At 45.1% G+C, this 25168-nt stretch overlaps 7 protein-coding genes across 10 annotated transcripts; 4 read left to right on the forward strand and 3 right to left on the reverse strand.

Annotated features, from left to right (window-relative positions):
• The first annotated feature begins 43 nt into the window (after window positions 1-43).
• On the forward strand, window positions 44-3083 carry LOC100832257 (pentatricopeptide repeat-containing protein At3g12770). Of its 4 annotated transcripts, none has more exons than XM_014901178.2 (3): window positions 44-1645; window positions 2855-2966; window positions 3059-3083. In XM_014901178.2, exon 1 carries the CDS (start codon window positions 165-167, stop codon window positions 1452-1454), a length of 1290 nt encoding a protein of 429 aa, XP_014756664.1. In that variant the 5' UTR covers window positions 44-164; the 3' UTR covers window positions 1455-1645; window positions 2855-2966; window positions 3059-3083. The 4 variants fall into 4 exon arrangements, with proteins under 4 accessions (XP_014756664.1, XP_010233751.1, XP_003573872.1 ...); XM_010235449.3 differs by lacking the exon at window positions 3059-3083 and adding an exon at window positions 2439-2567 and having other exon boundaries at window positions 2855-2969; XM_003573824.4 differs by lacking the exon at window positions 3059-3083 and adding an exon at window positions 2444-2567 and having other exon boundaries at window positions 2855-2969.
• A 1123-nt stretch (window positions 3084-4206) lies between these two features.
• On the reverse strand, window positions 4207-6438 carry LOC100836785 (small nuclear ribonucleoprotein E). The gene is made up of 5 exons (XM_003573838.4): window positions 6237-6438; window positions 6076-6138; window positions 4815-4893; window positions 4675-4720; window positions 4207-4574 (listed from the first exon to the last, which is right to left on the reverse strand). Exons 1-5 carry the CDS (start codon window positions 6303-6305, stop codon window positions 4565-4567), a joined length of 267 nt encoding a protein of 88 aa, XP_003573886.1. The 5' UTR covers window positions 6306-6438; the 3' UTR covers window positions 4207-4564.
• Window positions 6439-7312: 874 nt separating this feature from the next.
• On the forward strand, window positions 7313-9364 carry LOC100829101 (Golgi SNAP receptor complex member 1-2). The gene is made up of 5 exons (XM_003570819.4): window positions 7313-7836; window positions 7931-8020; window positions 8141-8212; window positions 8677-8806; window positions 8924-9364. Exons 1-5 carry the CDS (start codon window positions 7465-7467, stop codon window positions 9019-9021), a joined length of 762 nt encoding a protein of 253 aa, XP_003570867.1. The 5' UTR covers window positions 7313-7464; the 3' UTR covers window positions 9022-9364.
• Window positions 9365-9931: 567 nt separating this feature from the next.
• LOC100838812 (phosphatidate cytidylyltransferase 4, chloroplastic) lies at window positions 9932-13831 on the reverse strand. Its single transcript, XM_003573844.4, has 6 exons — window positions 13352-13831; window positions 12318-12508; window positions 11991-12115; window positions 11629-11762; window positions 11117-11232; window positions 9932-10564 (listed from the first exon to the last, which is right to left on the reverse strand). The coding sequence occupies exons 1-6, from the start codon at window positions 13777-13779 to the stop codon at window positions 10473-10475; spliced, it is 1086 nt and encodes a 361-aa protein (XP_003573892.1). The 5' UTR covers window positions 13780-13831; the 3' UTR covers window positions 9932-10472.
• Window positions 13832-14911: 1080 nt separating this feature from the next.
• Window positions 14912-18964, forward strand: LOC100840337 (ER membrane protein complex subunit 2-A). The gene is made up of 9 exons (XM_003573849.4): window positions 14912-15215; window positions 15645-15709; window positions 15871-15919; window positions 16679-16773; window positions 16960-17045; window positions 17131-17190; window positions 17270-17351; window positions 18209-18322; window positions 18412-18964. Exons 1-9 carry the CDS (start codon window positions 15002-15004, stop codon window positions 18574-18576), a joined length of 930 nt encoding a protein of 309 aa, XP_003573897.1. The 5' UTR covers window positions 14912-15001; the 3' UTR covers window positions 18577-18964.
• A 780-nt stretch (window positions 18965-19744) lies between these two features.
• LOC100829400 (major pollen allergen Lol p 5a) lies at window positions 19745-20820 on the reverse strand. The gene has a single exon (XM_003570820.3). It carries the CDS (start codon window positions 20776-20778, stop codon window positions 19957-19959), a length of 822 nt encoding a protein of 273 aa, XP_003570868.1. The 5' UTR covers window positions 20779-20820; the 3' UTR covers window positions 19745-19956.
• A 1512-nt stretch (window positions 20821-22332) lies between these two features.
• LOC100843179 (major pollen allergen Pha a 5.4) lies at window positions 22333-23528 on the forward strand. The gene has a single exon (XM_003573853.3). It carries the CDS (start codon window positions 22403-22405, stop codon window positions 23243-23245), a length of 843 nt encoding a protein of 280 aa, XP_003573901.1. The 5' UTR covers window positions 22333-22402; the 3' UTR covers window positions 23246-23528.
• The last annotated feature ends 1640 nt before the right edge of the window (window positions 23529-25168 follow it).

Consider the following 25168-nt stretch of genomic DNA (forward strand, 5'->3'; position numbering starts at 1 on the left):
ATGCATTTTTTCTCTTTCACTCACAGTAATATCATAGGTTTATATACTACTAAAAAATATTTTCTGATTAATTTTTACTCATATATACTAAATACCCAAAGGTGATATCATTATACGGAGTAGTATAATTCTCCTCCAAGCAAAAATTAACGCCGCAGGTTTGAATGCCGCCGCCTCCGCCTCCGGTGGCGCCAAACCCCGCCGCCGTCCTCCACGCGGCGCTCCTCAGATCCTCCTCCGAATCCCGCCTCCCTCCCCCCCTCTCCTTCAACTCGCTCCTCGCCGCCGCCGCCTCCTCCCCTTCCCCGCGCCTCCGCTCCCTCGTCCTCCCGGCCCTCGCGCTCGCGCACCGCTACCCGGCCGCCGCCGGCCCCATCGACTCCTACACCCTCTGCTCCGCGCTCCGCCACGCCACCGCCGACGAAGCGTCCCCGCTCCACGCGCTCGCCGCGAGGTCCGGGTGGCTCGGCAGTGTCTTCGTCTCCTGCGCGCTGGCCGCCTGCTACGGCGGGTCCGGCCGGTCCCTGGACGCCCGCAGGCTGTTCGACGAGAGCCCCGTGAGGAACGGCGTCTTCGGGAACGCCGTCCTCGCCGGCTACGTGGGCGCCGGGATGTGGGCCCCCGCGCTGGAGTTCGCCAGGAGGTTTCCCGAGCTCGGGCTGCCGGCTGACGGGTACACGATGACGGCCGTGGTGAGGGCGTGCGGGGAGACGGCGAACGCTGATCTCGGCGCCGAGGCGCACGGGCATGCCATCAGGAGGGCGACCGGCGGCGGCATGGAGTCTGACGTGTTCCTGAGCAGCGCGCTCGTTGACATGTACGGCAAATGCGGGCTCGTTGGACGCGCGGAGCTGGTGTTCGAGCTGGCACGGCGGCGGGCCGATGCTTGCGGTGGCGATGTTGTATTATGGACGGCGATGATGAACGCGTATGGGCGGCATGGGCAGTGCAAGGAGGTTATCCGGATGTACGACCAGATGGTGACTCTCGGAGTCTGGCCTGATGAACTGGCTATTCTGGCCGTGCTCTCAGCATGCCAGCATGCTGGGGAGGTTATCAAGGGGCTTCAGTATTTTGAATCTATGCGTGCAGATTACGAGTTGGTGCCCACACCAGAGCACTACGGTTGTGTGGTCAACATGCTATGCCGGGCAGGAGACGTTGCCAAGGCATGGGAGATCACAACCAGGGAGGGCTGTGGAAGTGATATTGGTGTCTCTACATGGGGTGCTCTGCTCAGTGCTTGCCGTGATCGTGGCGACGTTGAGTTTGGAAAAATGGCAGCTCAGAAGGCAATCGAATTGGAGCCTACGAATGTCGGGATTTACGTCGAGTTGTCGAATTTGTATGCAAGGGCTGGCTTGTGGGAGGAGATTGACGATCTGCGGGAGGTGATGAAGGACAAAGGTTTTGAAAAGCATGTTGGTTGTACTTGGGTTGAGCAAAGTTCCTGAAACAACTCAAAATTTCAAAGTGCATCATTGGACCACATGATCTTCATCTGTATGAATGGAGTCAGGGAGGTGATTCTAGTTTTGTTGTGAGCTGCCACCAGATCTAAGAGAAAACCAAGTGATATCTGTTGCTGGGTCAATGCTTGAAGCGTAATCCTGCTGACACAAAAGATTGCTGGGATGACATTAAGGTGAGTCTAAACATCAGGGGTACATGTTTTGCATGGCCTAAGACACTGAAGATTACCACTGTGCAAGAATGAACATACCATGATATGATACCATCGTTGAACCGTGACAAACAGATAAATGCAATGTATTTTGACATTCTTCCATGAGCTCTTATAAGTTTTGACTGGCATTTCTATGTATATTGGTAACAGTACTTTTTGTGCTATAGTGCATACAACTTTAACTTATATGAAAACTGGGAATTACATAAAATGTACTGTTCATCTTCTAATGTACTCCGTAAGTGTTTAGCATTGCGTGCTGTATGTTTGAAGTCAGCACATAAACTACTAGTCTCCAAACAGCATAAAAAAAAGAAATAGCAGTAGGAATCTCTCCTTTGTCAGATAAAGCATGGTTATTCAATTCGTCTTATGCAAGCAAAAGCATACACATGTGGCAGAAAGCACGTCTAGCATCCCTCTATCTCAGCTCCTTGTGCTAAACCGCTAGACTGCTCTAGATATTACAATACCAGAACTTAAGCTTTTGAGTTTCGATACCTCAATAACATCTTAGACATATAAAAGAGTCTACTCTTATTTGCCAGCCATATAATTGGCCATATTCTTTTAGCAGTTGGCCCAAACCTTAAGTAACCTGGAAAAATAATATGTGCACAGAACTCTTTGGGAGGTAAGAGAAACTAGACCTTAACCCTCGTTGCAGAAACCCAACTAGCCAAGCTGGAAAGTTCCCCTCAAATGACACTTGCAGCTCAAGGACCAGGCTTACTCTAAACTTCACATCCAGGGCAGGAATCAAACGAGAAGGGCAGAAAGAGAACTCCTAAGATAGAAAAGGGAAGAAAGGAATGCATTCCAAGCTTGCATTCCCTTGGTTCTCTCAAACTATATAAATAATCAAGTTCCCTTACATCTGGTAAGCAAACACTCTCCCTGTCCTCTTCATTGGATCAATAATGGGTCTTCCCTTTAGTGCCTTGACCAAATTTGGTAATTATCCAAAGCCTCAGTGTTCTCTATGTATTTTTATCTGTTGCGATAGGCAAGTGCTAAATGATTTGTTGGAGTGGGGTGTTCTTTTACCCCCAGAAAGACCTAATTTCAGTTTCAACATCGCTCATGTGCTTTCAGTATATTTTCTTTCGTACCTGCAGGTGTTCTCTATATTCTAACTTTATTAACTTGTTATGTCGTTCTTCTCAGGATTGCCAAGAATAAGCTCGGTAGCTATCGAACAAGTTTATGATAGATATTTTAAGGAGAAGGAAACTAGCAACTTTGCAGATTTTCATATCGCCTGTGTCGATTTTTGCAAGTAAGCTTTCTGTTTATGTTGCTTTTGTCGCCCGCCCAACCCTGTGTCTCAAATCTTGTTCTGTTTATGCCATCGGACAAAAAACGCTGTAGGTATTTCAACACTATAATGCCTGGCCAAGATTTCTATACTCCAACACTTGCACAATTAAAGGTAAATCCATCATCCACCTCCTTTTCTTTTCAGTGGTGCGATTCTGTGAAAATATTTTCTGTAATTACCTGTTTCAATCTTTCGATTTAAAAATGTCAACTGAACATGATACAAACGCTTAATGCAGGAATTTTACGAGAATACGTGGAAACCAGAAAAGGAGGACCAAAAGAAGAAGTTCATTGAGTATATGCAGGAGCACACAAGGCAGATCAATGACGACAAACTCTTCATCATGGCCGGCCTGGCTGCGCCAGCGGCAGCCATCGTCGCCAAGAGGAGTGGGGAGAGCATCCCACAAATCAAGAAGTTCAAGTTACATATTGTTCCCAACGTCGTGTTCGTGCCGTTTTGCACGCTACTCGCTATCATGGGTGCCACTGCAATGAAGATGAACAAGAAGAGCAAAGCCAATCAGGAACAAAACCAGGAAAAAAAGGCTACAGAGTCACCTCTCCCATAATGGGTTCATCTTTTATAAATAAGCATGTATTGGTGTTAGTTTAATGAAGATCTGTCAAATTTCACTGGTGTCACCGGTGCCTCTACGGCAGCTCGGTCCCTGAAGCCAATCCTACCAGATCTTACCAAGGAACCTCAGACGGAGTATCATCCAAATGATTGTATGTAAACTGCAATTCATGTGTTAAATATATATTCCTTTTATTGTTAAAAAAATAGCTACAGCTGAAGAAAAGAAAACATATTTTATTCAATATATAGTTTTTCCATTTCTCCTTTTCTTTTTATTCTATGTATCTATTTTCTCAAAATATTGTGTTTCTTTGTGAGCATTGACGATAAGGTTAATGCTAGGCAATAGTTGCGCATCAGACAAATGATGTAGGGGTTATTTTAGCAAATGATTCCCCATTATGTGACTGACATTTATTCACCCCATTTCAAATTCTAATGAAGAGCCCCTACTTGCTTCCAAAAAACACGTAAATTTCTGGCTGTAGCAAGAAAGCTACACTTTAAGCGCAGTACAGATCAAGTAAAGAATCAAATAAGGTGTTAGCTCAAAATAAAACCGACCATGGATTAGAGATAGCATATTGGCAGCTGAAGAAAATGCAAACTGATGGGAACTAATTTCGCTTAGAATTTCTCAGGAGTCTTTTAGCCCTCACAAATTCAAACCAATTCCAATCTAACCATCTGACAACCGTGTTCACATTTCAATGCAAGCACATGGCACGAGAGCCACAATGCGTTTGCATAACAACAGAGCTGGTCCAAGGTCGATATTAAGATCAGATCACGTTCGGGATAAAGACACTTTAACTTCAGAGAGCCTGTTATCTGTGCAAATATGGCACATTACAATACAAGTCTTAAAAGATCAATGAGAACACATGTCTACGACAGCCTCATATTCATAATCATAGAGCCCAAGATCATAGATTGTTAGTTATCCTTGCAATAGAGAAAGTGAGCTGTTGTTACTTTCCCCTGAAAAGCAAAAATGAAAAATCAATAGGTAAATGTACATTGAATAAAGCAAAAGCTAAGAAACAAAGGTACAGGGTAACTTAGTTTGCTTTTCACTTACGTATTCATCATTAGTGTAATGTTATCTCCTTTCAGGAGGATCCGACCTGCGGAACAATTGAGGAAATAAGTTATAAAGTCCTCACTACGTACAGCCTGAGAGAATACACAAAAATAAAACAGAGTGCAACACTATCTTACCCAGAGATTTTCTAGTGTTTTTCTTGATGTTGATCTCCTCAGCATCCTCCAAGACCAAATTCATGTATTCGTCAAAGCCCTACAAACAGACTGTAGTAAGTACATAATGCTTGTTCAAAAGTCAACAATGCTTCTGGCCCACTTTACTGAGTGATACACCAACAAGCAAAATATCTAAAGTTTTAAACAATAGTTACTTCTAGATAATTAGAGTTATTTCTTTCAATTGTTGGATCTGTTCTATCAGATGAGATCTTTTGAATAAATAGGCAGATACATTCTTGACCTCTTTCCTACTTGAAATTGGAGTTGATGGGGAGTTCACTCCTCCCCTCTGCTTGCTTTTAACACTAGAAAAACATACACCCGAGCAATCATGTGGTTGTTATATGGCATACATGATTTCTTCTGTTTGCATACAAATTGTAGACGGATCCAAAATGCACTCATTTGGCAAGTCACAATCTCGTTGATGGATAGAGCTACTTTTGTTACTTAAAACCAGCAGTTTTCAACTAGTAGCAATACAAGGCGTCTAATGCATTAACAAGCACTCAATACTGCCATGTCTGTTCCATATGATAAGAATATATTGTGATTGAGTAATCTGATATGAAAAGTTGGATGCAAATGCACTAATACAATTGCATGAGCCTACACGTCTGCCAGTTCCACATTTTAAATTCCTCATCATATGGGAAATAACAAAATTCAAAAAACAAGCACACTACTTGCAATAAACAGTACTCCCTCCGTATTTAGGAACGGAGGGAGTAAAACAACAATAACTCCCACCTCAACAAGCCATTAATACTCTTAAATTATTGCGCATGACATTCCATTCCAAGACGCCCAAAAAACCCAGCAAGAAGTCATGAGTCTTGGTCTCAGTAGCACACTGGTTTTAAAAGCTACTCCAGAAGTTGCAGCATATGGCGCGTATAACACCGAACTCAGCCAACAAGCAGCAACATCAGTACCTCAGTTCTACCGATGAATACCATCTATCACATCGAATTGCGCTTTCTAACAGGCGACGACTGAACAATTCCATCCAAGGCATTTATTACTCAAGCGTTGGGCCAAACCCCGAGAGTTCGACACAGCTCATAGAACAAAGCTCCCCTCATCTCTCACGCAGCAAAATTCTTTCCAGTACCACCACTACCAGGCAAACGTTTCCAACACATACCAAACAAAATTCCCTGCATAATTCTGAAAAAGAAATTTAACTCTGGTGACTGCGTAAACAACAACTTACGATGATCCTTCCCTCGATCCGCATGTCCTTCTGCTCGAAGAGCCAGATCTGGATGCGCGCCTTCTGCTCCAAACACACACACACAAACAAGCAGGTCAGCAGCCAAGGACGCCAGATGAGAATGGAGGAAGGAGTCGGGCGGGAGGGAGGAGAGTGCGTACGCTCTGGAGGAAGCGGAAGATGAGGTTGATGGGCTGGGTCATGATCCGCTGCACCTTGGTGGACGCCATGGCTGCGGACCCGTCGTCGAGCTTGGGCGGGGTTAGGGGAGGAGTAGGGGTGGATAAACCCTAGCTTTTGCTCGCGGCTCGGAGGGTGTCGAATCGAAGGGGACTCTCGAGCTTGGGGAAGAGAAGAGCTCAGCTGACCCGTTTGACCCGACAATATGCAGCTTAGCCCCTCGTGTTTGTCGATTACCTTTATTCGGCCCTTACAAACCCCTCAATTTTCCTTTTACCTCGGAATAAAATTGGGTAACGCAAACCAGTGTTATCCATGTACTCCTTCCATCCGTCCGTCTGGTATTAAGCGTGGCAATCTTGTCTGGCGTATCTAGACACGTTTTATTGAGTAAGTTGGGTCCTCAGACCCAAAGTTTATGACATTTAATACCAGACGAAGGAGTGATAATTTGGTTTGCATATGGTCCTATGATCTCGCATTTTCCACCGCTAATTTGACAATTTCTTTTGTTCAAACAACGAATACAACAGCCTCAATAACGCACATGATGTGGCATTTGAGTTGGGCAAACACACGCCATCTAATCTTCTCGAAAAGGACTCAAGATCTTGTACCGAGTGTAGAATATGCTTCAATTGTCTGATGGTACGTGCAAACAGAGCCAAACCCACATGCTCTATGTAAGCACAATTTTCTATATAAAAAAACAATACTCCGTGCTATATGCTCCCTCCGATGCATAATATGGATCGGATGGAGTAACCGTTTGATACTCGGTGCTACGACGACTAAAAGCTTCAAAGATTACTAAAACAAGCATTATTTTTTGTAAACGGCATTTGCGAACCACAAAAATCTTTTCTCAGTTTTTCGCCTTTTTTCATCCATACGTCTCCCCTCTCCAGGGCCAGATCTGCAGGGACGTATTCATCACGCACATGTTTTGTCTTCGTCTAATCTCAAGTTTCCGCTAATCGCAGCCGTCCAACTGTACAAATCGGACGGACACCGCGCTCTCTAAATCTCGGGATCCGCTGCTCCCGATCTCCACGTAACCCCCTTCCTCGTCGTCGCAAACCCAAATTTCCAAATCCAAATCGAGACTTTCCCCAGCAGTAGTTCCACACTCCATTCCCAATCCAATCCTTCCTCCTCAGATTCACCAGCCAGGAGATCGGATCGGGGATCTGATCGGCGGCGGAGACGATGCACGGCGGGGGATCATCGGCGTCGGACGAGGCGGCGGCGGCGGCGCTGGAGCTGCAGGAGTCCGGGTGGGAGGAGCTGCGGCGGGAGGCGCGGAAGCTGGAGGGCGACCTCGACGTGAAGCTCTCCTCGTACGCGCGCCTCGCCGCGCGCTCCTCCTCGGCGTCTGCCTCTGCCTCGGCGGCGGCGTCCTCTTCCCCCACCGCCGACCGCTCCTCGTGGAAGTCCACGGAGCTCGAGATCCAGGCGCTGCTCGACAAGCTGCAGGACGTCAACGACGCCATGAGCCGCTGCGCCGCCCCCGCCGCCCCCGCCACCTCCGTCTCCCAGAAGCTCGCCCGCCACCGCGACATCCTCCACGAGTTCACCCAGGTCCATATTCATCCATTCATAAGGGATTCCCCCCGCCTCTAATCTCTGCTCCTGATGAATCGCTGACCTGGTTGGATTTCGATCGGGGTAACAGGAGTTCAGGAGGACGCGGGGGAACCTGAGCTCCATGAGGGAGCACGCGGATCTCCTCAGCTCCGTGCGCGGCGACATCACCGAGTCCAAGGTCCGTGCCCCATGGCTCTCAGCTTATCATCATTCAAAGTGTTTTAGCTGTTGGTGCGCATATGTATGTGCTGCTGTGTGGTGTCACCGTGTCAGTCTGATCACTGGGGTTTCTGTCTAGGCTACCGGCGGCATGTCGCCAAGGGTACATTTGCTCAGGGAGAGGTCTTCGATCCACGGCAGCATCAACCAGGTATGCTTACACTTGTTGAGTCAGACGAAGGCTATTATTACGCTGATATAGTAAGATGGTTGCTTAGCGTTGCACACTTGCACTGGATGGATCCTGCATTCTCTCATCTCATGCACGAAACCAAACCATTATGTCTGCCAGTGGCGTCCTCAAGTGATGCGAGACTTGGGGGCAATATGCTTCTTGTCCTATACTATACTGGTACCGGTACAACATTCAGCCATCGCGTTAATTCTGAAAACAACAAAAGCAAGAACCTGGTGTTTGGAACACTAACAAGCATGTTTTTTTTCTGTCCTGCCTGGTGAAATAACGTTGGAGTCTTGAGTGATGATTCAAGTGAAAAGAGAGAACTATGTTTTACGTTTTGTTGGGTGGAACGTTTGTCACTGGTTTTATGTGATAAACTCTAGCTCATCGAGCAAAAGGCATTTATTAAGTTACTGGTTTTACCCAAATTCCAGATCGATGAGGTGATTGGCCAAGCTCAAAGCACAAGATCAGCCCTATCCAATCAGAGAGCCTTGTTTGGAGATGTTCAGGGAAAAGTCAAGCAGTTGGGTGAAAAGTTCCCTGTAGTCCGAGGCCTTCTAGGTAATGTATTAATCCCTTTCACATCGAAACATTAGTTTTTTTTCATGCCCATTATGTGCTCTGTGTTATTTATTGTAATGCCAACACCCTAACTCTTGAACACATACTTGTTTGCAGGTGCCATCAAGCGGAAGAAATCGAAGGACACGATAATTCTTTCAGCAGTCATCGCGGCCTGCACCATATTTTTGATCATTTACTGGCTCTCAAAATGATGGGATTCGATGTTGAAAAATGCTTGCTCTCGGGAAAGGCTTCCCCTCTCGGCACATCATAGCTGACAACTGATGGCATGATAAAGACTTTGGGATGATTCATTTGTTACAGCTAGGACAAGGGTTTAGGAGATTCCTCCACTGTCTTTAGCTTTCGTGGAGTATCTTGTTTCTGGAGATCTCCCTCATCATGCATATGTAGAGCAATTTTGCTTCCTTGAATTGCCTGTCAGACCACGCTGGTTGAGTAAATATGATGGCATGCTTCTGTACTTTGTCTCGCAATGTGTTTGCAGTTTGCACATACGTTCTTCTGGAATGCCAGTTTGCTGTTGTTGGTTTCCATGGAACGAGGTCTCAACTGTAACATTTTTTCTTATATCCTCATAAGTGACTGAATGATGCAGGTCAACATGGAAGTATCCGGTGAAAATCCTCATTCGGTGCAAACCGTGCAAACTCCATAAAAACCATGTTTACAAGTTTCAAAAAAAATCTACAAAAATACCATATGTTGGGAGTGTGATGTTCTACAAACCTGCAAAATTTCAAGTTCAAAATCAAAAGCATTTGGAAGGAATTAAAAAGAGAAATTTACAATGAATAGTGTCAAACACTGAAAGACCACTATTCATGCAGAATTTGTTTTTTCACTACTACCAAACGAAATTGAGTTTGGACCTAAAATTTTACACATATAAAACATCACTTTTCGAACATATGTGATTTTTGTGAGGATTTTTTGAATTTTTTTCGATGGAGTTTGCACCATAGAGATGGTTTTCACCGGATACTTCGCCATTCAACATAGCACGAGTTAGGGGATGCAAACAGGATACCCCGTGTTATCCTTCACTTGCCACCTCTAAATCGTCAATTCAGATTTTGAGCAAGTCAATTAAGCAGGATCTCACTTTTGTAACTCAATGCATTTGCAAACTCATAATCCACATGGTTAAAGATTACAATGCCCAACCTCAGCATACACTCACTCGGGTAGTCGCCAAAGAGGCACTGGGTCATGAAAATAAATTAAATTGATAGGGGCCAACAAGTATAGTTCGTTCCCCAGGATCCATTTCCCATAAACCACCTTCAAACACTTAATATATGTAACGTGTAGTTAATCATCCGCACTTCCTTTTTTTACTCTACACAAAGAAAAAACTATGTACACCACAGTGACAAGTTATCACTATACTGGTGCCGCAAAAAGAACAGCTCAATACATTACAAACAAACACCGCGCACTTCATGCCCGCATCCTATCATCCTATCTCACTTTACAGTCAGACACCAAATTCCCTTGGGGCGCGAAGACCATATATTGTGCAGTGACGGAAACTGGTCTTGGACATCTCGGCAAGGCTCTGTCATGACTTTGCAGGTGGTGACCATATTGCTGAAGGTAGAAAGAAGGTACAAGGCAACCCGATTGCTTGCTGCACTAATCAGACCCCATACATGGGAAGAGCTACTTTGATAAAAGAGTAACAGAGTGCCCCTGTGAAAACGTAACTGTCGACCCGATCAAGAATTCCACCTGCATTGCAGCATTGTGTCATGTTCGTGCACACACTATGACATGTGTTTGATGAAAAGTACAAGAATGACAGTACATTTCCCCCCTGCAAGTACATGGCAGAACCAATGGAAACAAGATGTATTGTACACAATAGAACTCCATGTATGTTCCACGTTTTTCATAATTTGTGGATATGTACTGTTGTCAGTGTGGTGACTGGTGAGGCAATTTTTTTGATATTTTGCCTTAATACAAGTGTGGCCAGTGTTAAGAAATTTGATATTTTGCCTTAATCCAAGTGTGGCCAGTGTTAAGTTGATAATGGGCAACAATGTCCCAAGTCCATAGAGAACTCAGTATAAATTACAACGTACACGTTCAAAGGCCATACATGTGGATTATTCCTAATAAATAAAAATAGCAAAAAAAAATGAAAAGGAACTGAATTGCATGGGATAATGCTGTTTTGAGAACTTGACATAACAGAACATGGGATTGTTTGTCTAATGAGGTTCATGATCACAAGTCTCAAAACATAACTTATAACAAGTGCAGAATTAACATGTTTACCGTGGCCAGGAATGAGTGACCCAGAGTCCTTCACACCAGCATCGCGCTTAATTAGAGACTCAACAAGATCCCCGAACAATGAACCCAGAAAGATCAGGATTCCATAAGCAGTAGCACTGACACCAATCAGTGAAATAATTAGGCGCTGAAGCAAAGTTCAATGCAAATAATTGTCGTTCAGAATATAAGTGTGCAATCTATATGTAGATCCGAACTCAGGAAGGAGATAAACACATCAATTAGAAGTTTACAAAATCTTTGTTAGGAGGCTAATAAGTAACAAGTACCCACGGAGTTAATTTCCGAACATAGAATTCATAGCATTTAAGTGTTTTCTTGAAATGTTGAAGCAAATTAATATATTTTGCGGTACTACTACTATCTGATCCATACAAGACCCAGCATTGGATGGTTTATCACATTCCAGTAACCGATTTATCAGAACTCAGTATAATAAATAAAACTTTGGTTGTACGACAACAATAATAGAAGGCGCATGCAAGTTGGAATACCTCAATAGTGATCTTGGCCAGCGTAAGAGAGTTGACAGAAGTACAGTAGTCAGTACACAGCCGGTTAGACCAGCTAAAGCACCCTCCAGGGTCTTCTTAGGGCTTATATTAGTCAAAGGAGTACGGCCAAATGCCTGAAACAGAATATGAATAACACAATGACAAGGTTTCTTTGTTTCAAGTACACAACTGTCCAAAAAAAATTATTTGGCTGCAAACATATTAGACAAAATAAATGCCTTTCCATTCAACAAACATGGAGCAGAACAGATAAATCACAACAAACAGAATAGGATCTTGATATTAACATGAAAAGGTGAAATGGCCTCAATCAAACTGAATTAGAATAGGCAAGAGCATACCCTTCCACAAAGGAAAGCTGATGTATCAGCAGCAATGATGCTACTTATAGATATCAAGGTTGCTACAAGTCCAACTGTCCAGTGAGCTTGCCCACCGAGAAGTACTGGCCAACTATGCGCTATACCTGGGAAAGAGCACTGGTGAGGACTTAAGAAATTAAGTTTTCTATGGGTCCTTAAAGTAAATCAAAACTGTCCATACATTAACCATTTAATATAAGGAAAAAATTCTATGAATATTAAGAAATCAAATAGTAGAAAAAATGAATCAACAGAAAAGGTGACTAAACTAAGAAAGGACACAGATAATTTATTGAACAGACTTACTTGTATTTAATGCAGGAACTGATAGTCCACAACGGAGCTTAACCCAGAAAGCAGGAAGATAGCCACAATAAAATAACCCAAAAACTGAACTAGTTAACTGCGCAAAACGGGGGTTTCCTCTTTGCAATAGCAAAGATATTGCGATAAGAAATGCCGAAAACGTCAGAGGAACATCCATGCGGCCATAATACCTAAGCAAACAGACAGGTGAAACATCAGAACCGGATGTTGTAGCCATATTAACAGGAAATGCTAACACAATTCCTTCTGAACCCCTCGCCCCCTGGTGCATCTTCCTACGATAATCATTAACTTAGTGTATTATGATCACTAGGTAAATACTTGTGCATTGCTATGGAAGTTTTTTTTATTGCATGAGTTGTTTACATGTTTGTGTCATGATAATTCTTACCTTTGTGCAAAGTTAAGATTATCTCAAAATATATGTCATGTGTCTGCTACACAAAATGCAGATAATTGTGGTAATTAATTTCTTTTACAATTTAAGAGGTAATCTCGATGAGGGTGAACAGGCCGTCACCAACTCAGATCTTTATAAGAGTAGATAAAGATTAACCTATATGTTCAATCCATTCCTATGTGTTGTTGAGAGCTGCTGCTGGCATCATGTCAGCAATGCAAAGCAAAGACAAACAGGTAAATAGAGTCTTAGCTTTTGCAATCTAGATTGGACGGATTCCAAAACATAAATGCAGCAGACAGAGATACACATACAACCTTATCACATTTTTACTCGGATATAAAAAAATCTACGAAATGATTAACAGAAGTTTAGCACTACCGATCCTAGGAAGCTCAGAAGCACGAAACTCCTAACAAAACTGAACAGCGAGTGAGTGAATGCAAGGCAATGATCAGGAACAATGTCGTTACAGGTTGCTTAAAAGGTAGGCGGCACTGAAAGACGAACACATTCCAACCGAAAATCCTGACTAAACACCACCTCAATTGCCCTAATCACGACAAACTCTTTTAGCTGAGTAATGACCAATGCGAGGAGGGGCCTTCCTTACAGCGTAAGGAATGGCATGATGGCGCAGATGGCGGAGCATGCGCGGGATACGTAGCGCGGCGGCGGGGCGGCGGTGCCGCGGACGAGCCCGAAGTACTCGCGGGCGCCGGCGAGGCCGAGGGCGGTCATGGCGGCGGCGAACACCCAGCCGCCGGCGACCACGACGCCGCCCGCGCCCACCCCGATGGCAACGCCCACCAGCACCCTCTTCTGCAGCTTCCCGGCGGCCTTGTCGCCCTTCTCCGCATGGCCCTCGCTGGCGGAGGCGACGGCGAGGAGCGGGGAGCCGCGGCGGCGGATGGGCCGCGGCGGGGAAGGGAGGGGGAGGAGGAGGCGGAGGCGGAGCACGGGCTGGGGTTGGGGCCGGGGCGCGGGGCGGAGGAGGAGGTGGGTGGCCGCCGCCGCAGCGGCAGCAGCAGCAGCACCCATTGGAGATGGATGGGGGGGGCGGAGAGTTCGATGTGAGAAAAGGGGGAATTTTTCGCTGCCGTTTGTTTCTTGGCACCAGCGGTGGACATTACATTGCTCAATTTTTTGGGGCCTACACAGAAACAACCTCGAAACGGAAAATGATGTTTTTCTAGAAAAAGTTGAAAGGAAAAATGATTTCAACAAATAAAAATCCAATAAAAACAAGTGCCACGCCCAATATTATGTGATTTTTTTATTACTGCTCCACCCACCAAATTAAAAAAATCATCAAAACAAAAAATTCGAAAAATTAGAAACAGCGTGTCTTTCCTCATCCAATATTGAGAATTTGGAACCGCCACCGGAGGCGGAGATAGACAGACGATGAAAACGGAAGTAGGAGGTGCGGGAAGAAGAAGAGATTGTTATAGGTACCATCATGTTTGTTCATTTTTAAATGTTTGAATTTTTTTTTGGACGGTGGAACCTTCGGTCGTGGGTGGGGCTATCCCGAGCTCGTCTGCCTAAGCTTGATATTTATATTCCTCCCGTCCAACAAAAGATGTCTCAAATTTGTCAAAATTTGGATGTATCTAAACATGACTTAGTGTATAGATGCATTTCAAATTTAGTCAAAGTTGAGACATCATTTTTTGAACGGAGGGAGTATATCGAACTTCAAATTTAGAAGCGTGTACATGTAATTAAGAGAAAAGACACGATCTTTTCTTTCCTCAAGCAAAAAAAAACCATCAATGCTTAGCATGATCATCCATTTAGCACCATACCACCACTTTGGTCTCCACCGTCGTCTCCCTAGTAGTAGTATAAATCATAAAACCATCGACGTTAGTGCCATCAAGTATCTCCGTATATTCACAAGGCTACGATGAAAGAGAAAAAAAAAACGAGTTCGAATTGATGGCAATTCAGCTGTCTTTATTTCTAATCAGACGTTCTTATAAGAAAACCAACTTAGAGTATAATTTCATACAGAAACGTCATCTAGGCTATCCTTGGGCATACTATAAATTTAGCTAAAACCCAACATAAAACAAACTCCACATCACAGGAATCCCCACAGGGATTTGAATTTTAAAGCGCTTGGGGAACACACACAACCAAATAAGGAAAACAAACTGAAATAACGAACCAAGCCAGAAGCAGAAGCCGCCGCACAGAAGCGGAAGCAGAAAACAGAGCGCCCGTTCCAGCCTCCGCTCTCTCTCCCTCCCTCCCCATGGCGGCGACGACGGCGATTTCGACGGCGACGGCGGCGGCGGAGGAGGCGCGGCTGCTGCGGCTGGAGGAGCAGGCGGAGCACGGCGGCGGCGGCGCCTGGGAGTACCTCTCCCTCGCCCGCAGGCTCCGCGCCCGCCGCCCCGCCCCGGTCCTCCGCCTCGGCCTCTCCCTCCTCAACGACGCCTCCGCCCGCTCCCGCCTCGCCTCAGAACGTAAACGCCTCCTTACCCCTCTCCCTCCTGCCTTCCCTACTCCCGGTCGCCGCCCGCTACGTGTCTGTCTTCCCCTGGGGGGCGGGAGGGGAATAGATCTCGTGATCCACCGCCTATCAGAATTTAGATCTCTACACTGTGCTCCCTCCGATCTTGCTTTCTCCATGCGCGAGTTCGGGTTGCTAGCTCATCTCGTGTGCTCCGGCCCGTTTCTCGTTAGACTCGCGGCCGTAGCTCTGCGGGATCTGCTGAATTGGCGGCCCTTATGTGCTTAGTTAGTTAGTTTGTTTGTTTATCGCCTGCTAGCACCCACGATTTTGTCCATCGCACTTGTTGCCGAGACATGGCCGCCGTGTGTGTGCTTCTGTTGATGTCTGGCCGTGCTCCTGGTTTCCAGTACTGAAACGATGTAGATTTCTCTTGATGCAGAGTGGACGCTCTATGAGCAGGTGGCAGTGGCCGCCATGGACTGCCAGCGTGTCGATGTCGCCAAGGTGAGGGTTTTTAGTTATGCACGCTCACGTCCTTTTATGATGTCCTCTAGTACAATTCCTGTTCTCTGATTGGGTGCAATTTGATTCCATCTGCTGAAAATTTCAGTTCCTCTCGGGTATGGCTAATCATGATAAATCACCTTTTTTTCATGGATTTGCAGGATTGTATTGGAGTCCTCTCCAAGCAGTTTCCAGGCAGCACTCGCGTTGGTAAGTTCTTTTGGACCATACACATGCAATTTGCAGCTTTTAGTTACACTATCACACTTTATGAGTAACAAAACTATACCTTAAATCTTGTATTCGAATGCCACATAGATTAGTGAAAAACAAGAACCATGTGGCGGAACAAAGCTAAACCTTTCATCCTTTCCTAAAATGGTTTAATATTTTTTAGATGAAAAAAAGAGTTTGTTCAAAGAACAAAGATGTGACTAAACTCTGACATGAAAAATTCAAACCATCAAGCCTGTTTCATAAACTTATGCAAAGTTATGATTCATCTTTACGATAGCTCGCCTTGTCAACAGCCTGAGAAGACTATTACTTTATAAATTATGATACTGTGAAATGTGCACGATTGCTCATAATACAAGCCAGATCAAATCATGTAGGTGGGTGTGGCTTGAATAAATATACCTGCGCCCTAGTTTAGTATATCTATATCAAGCCAAAATGATAATGTGGTGAATTGGAGCTTACGAATGCTACAACCCTGGGAATTGTTTGGTTTAAAGTACGATGGCAAAGTGTACCTGGAGAGCGAAGGTGTGCGCGACATGTTTGTTAACGTAGAACTGGTTTCCTAAATCCTGGCATGCCCAGAAGTGTTATACACACCTAAGATCGGGACCCCTTGTTTTTTAATCAAGTATGAAAAAACTGGTATTTATCAAGTCATATAACGCTGGCTGTTACACCATCTTTCTGTTTATGCTGATGCCGAAAATGCCTCGCTCTAAAATGCAGGCCGTCTGGAAGCCCTGCTGTTTGAGGCAAAGGGTGATTGGGCTGAAGCTGAAAGAGCATATGCACTTATCCTGGAAAACAACCCGTTTGATCAGGTATCATAATCTGTTCTTCAGATGAGCAGACGACGATTCTTATTTTGGTATGGAAAATTTGGTGTGCAAGAGGAGTCAGATATCCTTGGCTTCTAGAACCATTCCAATGCTAAGAATGATAGTTTTGTAAACGTTAATATGGTTTATTTTACACAATATTGAATATCTTCCTTGTATGTTTGGCAGATTGCGCACAAGAGAAAAATTGCTATTGCAAAAGCACAAGGCGACATGTCTGTAGCTGTTGATTATCTCAACAAGTATTTGGAATTGTAAGTACCTGCCTCCACGTTTGTTATGAACCAAATAACTTCCCTTTTTTTCTTAGTGAAACATACCAATTTCCCCCTGTGTTAGATTCATGGCAGATCATGATGCTTGGAGAGAACTTGCTGAAATCTACGTCTCATTACAGATGTGAGATTTTGATCTTGATTTATTCAATATAATATGATAAGATGTGGTAATACTAAATTGTATGACACTTTTTTTTCAGGTACAAACAAGCTGCCTTTTGTTATGAGGAGCTAATATTGGCTCAACCAACCATTCCACTTTATCATCTAGCCTATGCTGAGGTAAGCTGCCTTTTTGCTAGTCGGAGGTCCCGCATATTGTTTCGGCCAGCCATGAAAATCGATTTTAGTGATATAATATATGGACAGGCTTTTGTTGAAACTTTGATCTTAGAAAGTTATGTGGGGACTGGGTATCTGTTTTGGGTAGCGGTTTTTCTGTTTATTCTAAAAGTTATATAGCTTTATGGCAGGTGTCTATTGGAGCTTATTCTGGAGTAGTCTGTTTTGGGGATTTTATTAGGGAAGGGTGCATGATTTTGTCTTCCTGGTTATTGTTGAAGTGTATAAGTGGATTGCCTAGCCCTTTCCATAATATCGGTCTTTTGGTTGCGTTGGCTAGCGCATGAAGCTTGACATGGTATCAGAGCCAAAAGTCTCAAGTTCGAGTCCTGGCTTTCACACAATTTATCTTAAAAATTGTTGTTACCCCCTTCGTCCACGTATTGGCCTCTTGAGCCGCACCTCTGAGTTTACACTTGTTGACTTGTCTCCCCCGATACGTGAGGGGGGGGGGGGGTGTATAAGTGGATTGCCTACCCCTTTCCATAAGATCGGTCTTTTGGGTGCGTTGGCTAGCGCATGAAGCTTGACAGTTATATCTGGTAATGGGAGAGGGAGGCAGCCAAAAGGACAGATTAGTTGACATGCTTATATGGCAATGCCACAATCACTGCTTTTGTTTGTTTATTCTGTCTGATGGAATACAAAATTGCCCCAGGATTTCATATAGATGACTTAAGTCGAGCCAATAATGTGACTTGATTCTGTCGGAAGCTCAACTGATTTCATGCAATGCCAGTGTACTATACTACAGCTTTGCTTGCTGAGTGCCCACCCTTTTTTTTTATTTGTTGAAGGTTTTGTACACTCTGGGAGGTTTGGAAAACCTTCAAACAGCTAAAAAGTATTACGCATCAACAATCCAGTTGACTGGAGGCAAGAACACACGAGCTCTCTTCGGCGTGTGTCTGGTAAGATGGCATGTTCATGACTTGGAGTTGCCTTTTATCTTTTATCCTAGTAGCGATCCTTGATATATATCTCAAACATGGATCCACAGTGTAGCGCGGCGATCAGCCAGCTGACCAAAGGGAGAAATAAGGAGGAAGATAGCTCGGAGCTGCAGAGCTTGGCCGCAGAGGCACTACTGAAGGATTACAAGCAACGCTCGCCGTCCAAGGAGGCGCTCATTGCAGGCATGCTGAAGAACATGAAGCTCTCCTGATTCTTGTTGGCTCATAAAGGGCTTTAGCTCTTAGCTTGTGGTAGTACATCTGAAGCTTAGGCAGCGAGCGAACACCCGCCACAACAGGCCTTGTTTTTTTTGGAGATGGCACCAACCCAGCATTGTAAAAGTTTATTATCTATGCAAAAGATCCTTCCATCCATTTATGTGTGTTTACGATTAGTTGTTCTTCCATAGAGAGAATAAGGAAAGAAAACTTGTTATATTGTAATATTGAATATATAGGTGGATGTTTTTGATTTAGATTTGAGGAAGTTGTATCAAAATGCAGCACTGTTTGTGTAGAGGCCAGGAGAGCTTCCCGTTGCTGCTGCTGCCAAAATTAGGCTTCTTCCATCAACTTCGGTTAATTAATTACTACCTCTCATTTCATTGTCTCTCTGCCTGAGTGTCTGCCCTAGTCTGTGTGTTTTCAGTCCGTGGGGTTTTCAGTCTCAGTTCCGGCCACAAACGAATTTCAGTCTCAGGGCCAGGCTGCTGAGGCCAAGTCACGATCCTCTACGCGGCCGAGTCTCCCGCTCCTAGCAACAGTATATACTCACTCCGTCCTAAAACAAGTGACACGTTGATTTGTATAGATTCTTATACAAATCGACGTCACTTATTTCGGAACGGAGGGAGTATAACAAATTATTCAGTGCTCTTTATTGAGTTTTAGATGCTGTTAATTGGTTGGGTAGAAGATTCTTTCAAGTTAGTTCAAGAACCTGTTGATGTTATTCAAATCGGTGTAGAGGGTATCATTGTGCTCATTGGTGTTCTGGGATAGAAAATTAATATGCTTACTCTTTTGATCTGAAATTATAACGATACTTATACTTGCATAAATTATAGATAATGAGACCTGATGCTTATGACTTTGAAGGCAACGCGAGTTAACGTGCATAAATAAATAATGTGATGTCTATTTAGCAGAATGTTTCCAAATGTTAATTTGACAACCTCCATTCATTCATTCTAAAGCCCGATAAAAGCTCGAGAGAAAACCTTCTGCAATTTGACATTCCTAGCTGCCCCTCCTTTTTTTTGGACCCATGGCAGCCCACGGGCAGCTTGTTAGTATAAATAAAAATATCTAATTGGCAGGTCTTTCTTACGATTTACATCCAGAGGTAAACAAACATGTAGCCACGAAAAGAGCCGTGAATTAGTAAAAGTGATATATTAAAATGAGTGAATATATATAGAACTGGATTACAATATATGGTTATTGCTCTCCAGCAATAATCAACGAATAATCAATCAATCAATCAACCAATCAATCAAAAGACATCTCTCTCTCTCCCGCGCGCGCCTATATATATATATATAAATCTCAGATATAATCAGAACCAGATCGAGCCGGCGGTTTGGAGAGCTCTACACCTTGTAGCCGGGGGCGGCAGGTTTGGCTGCGGCGCCGGCGGAGACGGTGGCGGTAACGGTGACACCGCCCTTGGCCTTCTGCGCCTCGGACATGGCAGTAATGGCCTTGGTCAATGCAGCCTCAAACACGGCATACTTAACCTCAGGAGCAGCAGCAATGGTGGCAGCGTAAGCCTGCTTGACAGCGGCCTCGAGAGAGGGGATAAACTTGTAGCTCTCGTAGGCGCCGCCGGTGCTCTCCTTGAGGGCCTTGTTGAAGGTGGCCTCGAACACGTTGAACTTGTCGTTGGCGGGGGCGGCGTTGGCGGCGGTGGACGCCGTCTTGAACGCGGCGTCGATCTTGTCGACTATCTTGAGCTCGTCGGCGGGCATCTTGCCGCCGGCGCCGGCGGCGAGCTCCTCTGCGACGGGCTTGACGGCGTGGGCCTCGACGGCGCCGGCGACGACGCGGAGCGCCTCGGTGAGGGTGGCCACGAAGACGTCGTACTTGGCCTCCGGGGTGGCGCCGTCGGCGGCCTTGTAGGCGGCCTGGTAGGCCGTGTCGAGCTTGGCGCTCACGCCGGCCTTGTAGCCGGTGGAGGCCTTCTTGAAGGCGGCCTCGAAGGTGTTGTACTTGTCGGCCGGCGGGGCCGCGTTGGCGGCGGCCACGGCGGTCTTGAAGCCCGCGTTGATGTCCTCGATCATCTTCTGCTCGTCCGTCGACGCCTTCGGGTACCCGGCGGCCGGGGTTGCCGGGGTGACGGGCGCGTAGGCGAAGGCGAAGGCGGGGCCGGCCACCAGGGCCACGGCCAGGAACAGGGCCATCCTGTACTCCATTGCTGCTGCTGCTGCTGCTAGCTTGAAGATGGATGTTGCGTTGTGAGGATGATGATGGAATGGAAGGAGCTCCATGGATCCATATGTATATATACAGGGGTGCCAAGCTCGTGTGAGAGGCCAGGAGAGCTTCCCGTTAAGTTGCTGCTGCTGCCCAAATTAGGCTTCTTCCATCAACTTCGGGTTACCTCTCGTTTCATCGTCTCTCTGTCTGTCTGTCTGTCCTAGTGTGTGTTGACCGTCAGACCATTTCCTGTGTTCTCTCTCTTTTTTGTGCCAAAGGTATATTCCCTCGGCGCATTTTTTAGTCATAGGTACATTCACTCGTTGAGGCGCATTTCTGTCCTTGGGGTTTTTCAGTTTTAGAAATACTCCGTCCACAACCGAATCGCTGAAATACAGTGAATTTGAGTAATTTTTGGGCCAAATGGCCTAAATCCTCAAATGAAATCGACTAAAATCCAACGGAACTCGAGAATTTTTGATGAAAAATATTTTAAATCAATTTGAATTCTGTATAACTGAAACTATTGGAATACTTGGACAAAAAATATATATTATTTCAGCATTTGTTGAAACAACTGAAAATTTATAAATTTCATTGTATGTGAGTTAGAACCATGTGTCTCTCTGGGTAGTTCTACTCATGTATACTTATTTATCCGCTCGTTTCGAAATGTCACAACTTTGCGGACAAAAACACCAACATCAATCTAGCATCGTTAGGACTATTTCATGTTTTATACTTCCTCCGTCCAACAAAAGATGTCTCAAGTTTGTCAAAATTTGGATGTATCTAGCATGACTTAGTGTATAAATGCATTCAAATTTGGTCAAATTTGAGACATCCTTTACTGGACGGAGGGAGTACAACATATGTTACTATTTTTCTAGAAACTCAATCAAAGTTGACAGTTTGACTTACAACAACCCCAAATATATAAACATTAAGAAACAGAGGGAGTGTGTGATCTACAGTTTGAGACAACGAAAAATGGACGGCGGCATACTCTATACACACTTGGACTGCGTACCACTACGTCTCGTATGTTATTTTGTTGTCTTTAGTATACCCTGTTACTAATTGCTAGATGCTACAAAACGAATCGAGCAAAAAAAATCACCACCATAAGTTAACTCTATATGTTGGAGAAAACAAAGATGAACCACATTTCCTATGTATCATGAATTGTGTTGCTAGTTGCAGTACGTCCTCTCCTTGACAGTAGAACCAACCACACACTGACAGACACACATGGTTTCTTGGAAAAGGAATTAACCGGACAAGGTTCAAAATAAGCAGGATAACACCGGCAGCTGCCCAAAAATAGCATTTTCGAGAGACAACTCAAACATGAATGAAGAATAAAACAGCAGCGCTAGCTCTCTCCTCTTGCCTGGTCAACAAACAGAAGGAGGAACAAGCTAGAGAGAAAAAAAAAGGTAGGGAGCAGCGTTTCCCGCGCGCGCCAAGCTCTCCTGGCCTCTCACCTCCAAACCCCGATCACGGCCCTTGCATATATAAACCCCAGCCAGCCCCCACTCATTCAAACCACAGCGAAGCCAATCCAAACCAATCCGGCATCCACAAACAAGCCCCATTAGCTAATCAATCTAGCTAGCAATGGAGTACAGGGTGGCTCTGTTCCTGGCCGTGGCCCTGGTGGCCGGCCCCGCCTTCGCCTTCGCCTACGCGCCCGTCACCCCGGCAACCCCGGCCGCCGGGTACCCGAAGGCGTCGACGGACGAGCAGAAGATGATCGAGGACATCAACGCGGGCTTCAAGACCGCCGTGGCCGCCGCCAACGCGGCCCCGCCGGCCGACAAGTACAACACCTTCGAGGCCGCCTTCAAGAAGGCCTCCACCGGCTACAAGGCCGGCGTGAGCGCCAAGCTCGACACGGCTTACCAGGCCGCCTACAAGGCCGCCGACGGCGCCACCCCGGAGGCCAAGTACGACGTCTTCGTGGCCACCCTCACCGAGGCGCTCCGCGTCGTCGCCGGCGCCGTCGAGGCCCACGCCGTCAAGCCCGTCGCCGAGGAGCTCGCCGCCGGCGCCGGCGGCAAGATGCCCGCCGACGAGCTCAAGATAGTCGACAAGATCGACTCCGCGTTCAAGACGGCGTCCACCGCCGCCAACGCCGCCCCCGCCAACGACAAGTTCAACGTGTTCGAGGCCACCTTCAACAAGGCCCTCAAGGAGAGCACCGGCGGCGCCTACGAGAGCTACAAGTTTATCCCCTCTCTCGAGGCCGCTGTCAAGCAGGCTTACGCTGCCACCATTGCTGCCGCTCCTGAGGTTAAGTATGCCGTGTTTGAGGCTGCATTGACCAAGGCCATTACTGCCATGTCCGAGGCGCAGAAGGCCAAGGGCGCCGCCGGGTACGCCGGAGCCGCTGCCGGAGCTGGAGCTACCGTTGCTGCCGGAGCCGGAGCCGCCGTCTCCGCCGGTGGCTACAAAGTTTGAGCTCCGTCGATTTCGTTGGTAATTGCTAAATTTAATTGGTAATTATTCCCCGGTTCAATGCCCGCCATGTCTGAAGCGCTTGCAGAAGAAGGTTCGGCGTGCCGAGGATCTTGAGGGATATGGCTCTACTGCAAAAGCCTTTCTGCATTAGCGTTAAGCCATGTTTTCGTCATTCATGTGCCGTTCAAGAGTCTGTGTTGTTATAAGTACGGCAATCTCCTTGACTATATATGTATGTGATCATCTTTGATTAATAAAGTATCTTGCCTTTGAAAATAAAGAAGAGTTTGCTGTCAGCTTAGTTAGGATGAGTTTCCATATCGGTTTTGCTATTTCTTAGGCGACTGAGAAATAATTATTTCTCAATCGATAATAACAACCTTTTAATTCAATCATTGAGATTCGTGTAAGATTATTGTAGGCCCGATGGATAAGAAAATTTTGATTGGATGGCTACGATTGTTGACTGAGAAATAACTATTACTGAGGCGACTGAGAAATAGACACTCCCTTTGCATATACGTTCCATTTTCTGTCTTGGCTCCAGTTTATTTCGAAATTAGACTCTGTTCCAGTGTTATCAAGGTTAAATTGTTGGAGCAATAGCATTCAGAACTAAGAAGCCAATTATCTCTCTACTAATAAAAACCATAATAATGTCTAGTTCAGTACAGTAACCTACCTGAAAAGGAAAAAAAAAAGGCGGCAATGTGTATATGACTATGATTATGTGCACAACTAAGCAGGCAGGTAATAGCAAGCTGGATGGAACCTTGAAAAGATAACAAAAGATATGGAAATAGTCATACAAAAAATAAAGAGCGCCAGAGCCAAGTGAATCGAAAGATTCATGTTTGGTTCGGGAAGAGATCATAGAAACTGTAAACTTTAAAAGCAAGATAATCTACTTTCATTAAAACATTTATCAAAAACAGAGGATCTTGAGTACTATTTGAAATTCGGAAGGATTGCACAAAGGGGCCTTTCAGCAGATCGAAGAAAGTAGAGAGGGGCAGCAAATTCGGACGATTCGAATGAACTGTTACTCTGAGATAGTACGAAAAAAGGCCTCCAGCAAAACCTCCTTTGTACAGCAGTGATTAACGATTGCGGCTGCATCAATATACCAAGAATATGTACGGCCGAAGACACAACTGACAACCTTCTGCTCGTGACAAAATTTGTATAAACTTGATACAAAATGGACGACATTTTTTATGTGTTGGAAGAAGTACCATATTTGTGTACCATTTCCCAAGATCAAACTAAAATAATAATAATCATAATTCAAGTTTCACCGTTTCACAATTTGGAATCATTGAATCTTCACCTTCTAGCAAGAGGTTGCAAAACATCCATGCATATTCACCGTCGAGAACACTTCAAAGAGAAAATCCATACATATTTCCAACAAGTATACAGGAACATGAGCAATTCATTATGTAACAAAATAAGAACATGCCATTCTTGAGAGGGAATCACCATTCCGACCATTCATGAACGCTACAAATTGAGCGTCACCTTCCGACACGTGTACTCATCATGTCTTGTCTCACAGACTAATCTTGTCAGCATCATTTGACCGTGTTGCTAAATTTAGCTTTTCTTCCCGGTGCACTTGTTGCCCAACCCTCTTACCGGTGGGGAAAATCGATATAAAAAATTGTGTCCCTTCTCAAGTCGTCTTCATTATTCTTCCGCTTGATTATCGGCTAAAAAGGATTTGCGCCTTTCCCTACTAAATTTATCTTCTCTCCAACACACACACCGCTTGCTCTCTCCTTCAAATCAACAATAATCTTCCCAAAAATGGATTTCCCATTCCAATATATCCAAATTTCATCTACAAGTGTTGAGATCGGTTGGAACAACTCCCTTTGTTCCTTAAATATAAAATGGTCCTAAGTCAACATTTTTGAAAGT

The sequence above is a fragment of the Brachypodium distachyon genome, chromosome 3, assembly GCF_000005505.3.
Source record: "Brachypodium distachyon strain Bd21 chromosome 3, Brachypodium_distachyon_v3.0, whole genome shotgun sequence".
NCBI classification, from domain to species: domain Eukaryota; kingdom Viridiplantae; phylum Streptophyta; class Magnoliopsida; order Poales; family Poaceae; genus Brachypodium; species Brachypodium distachyon.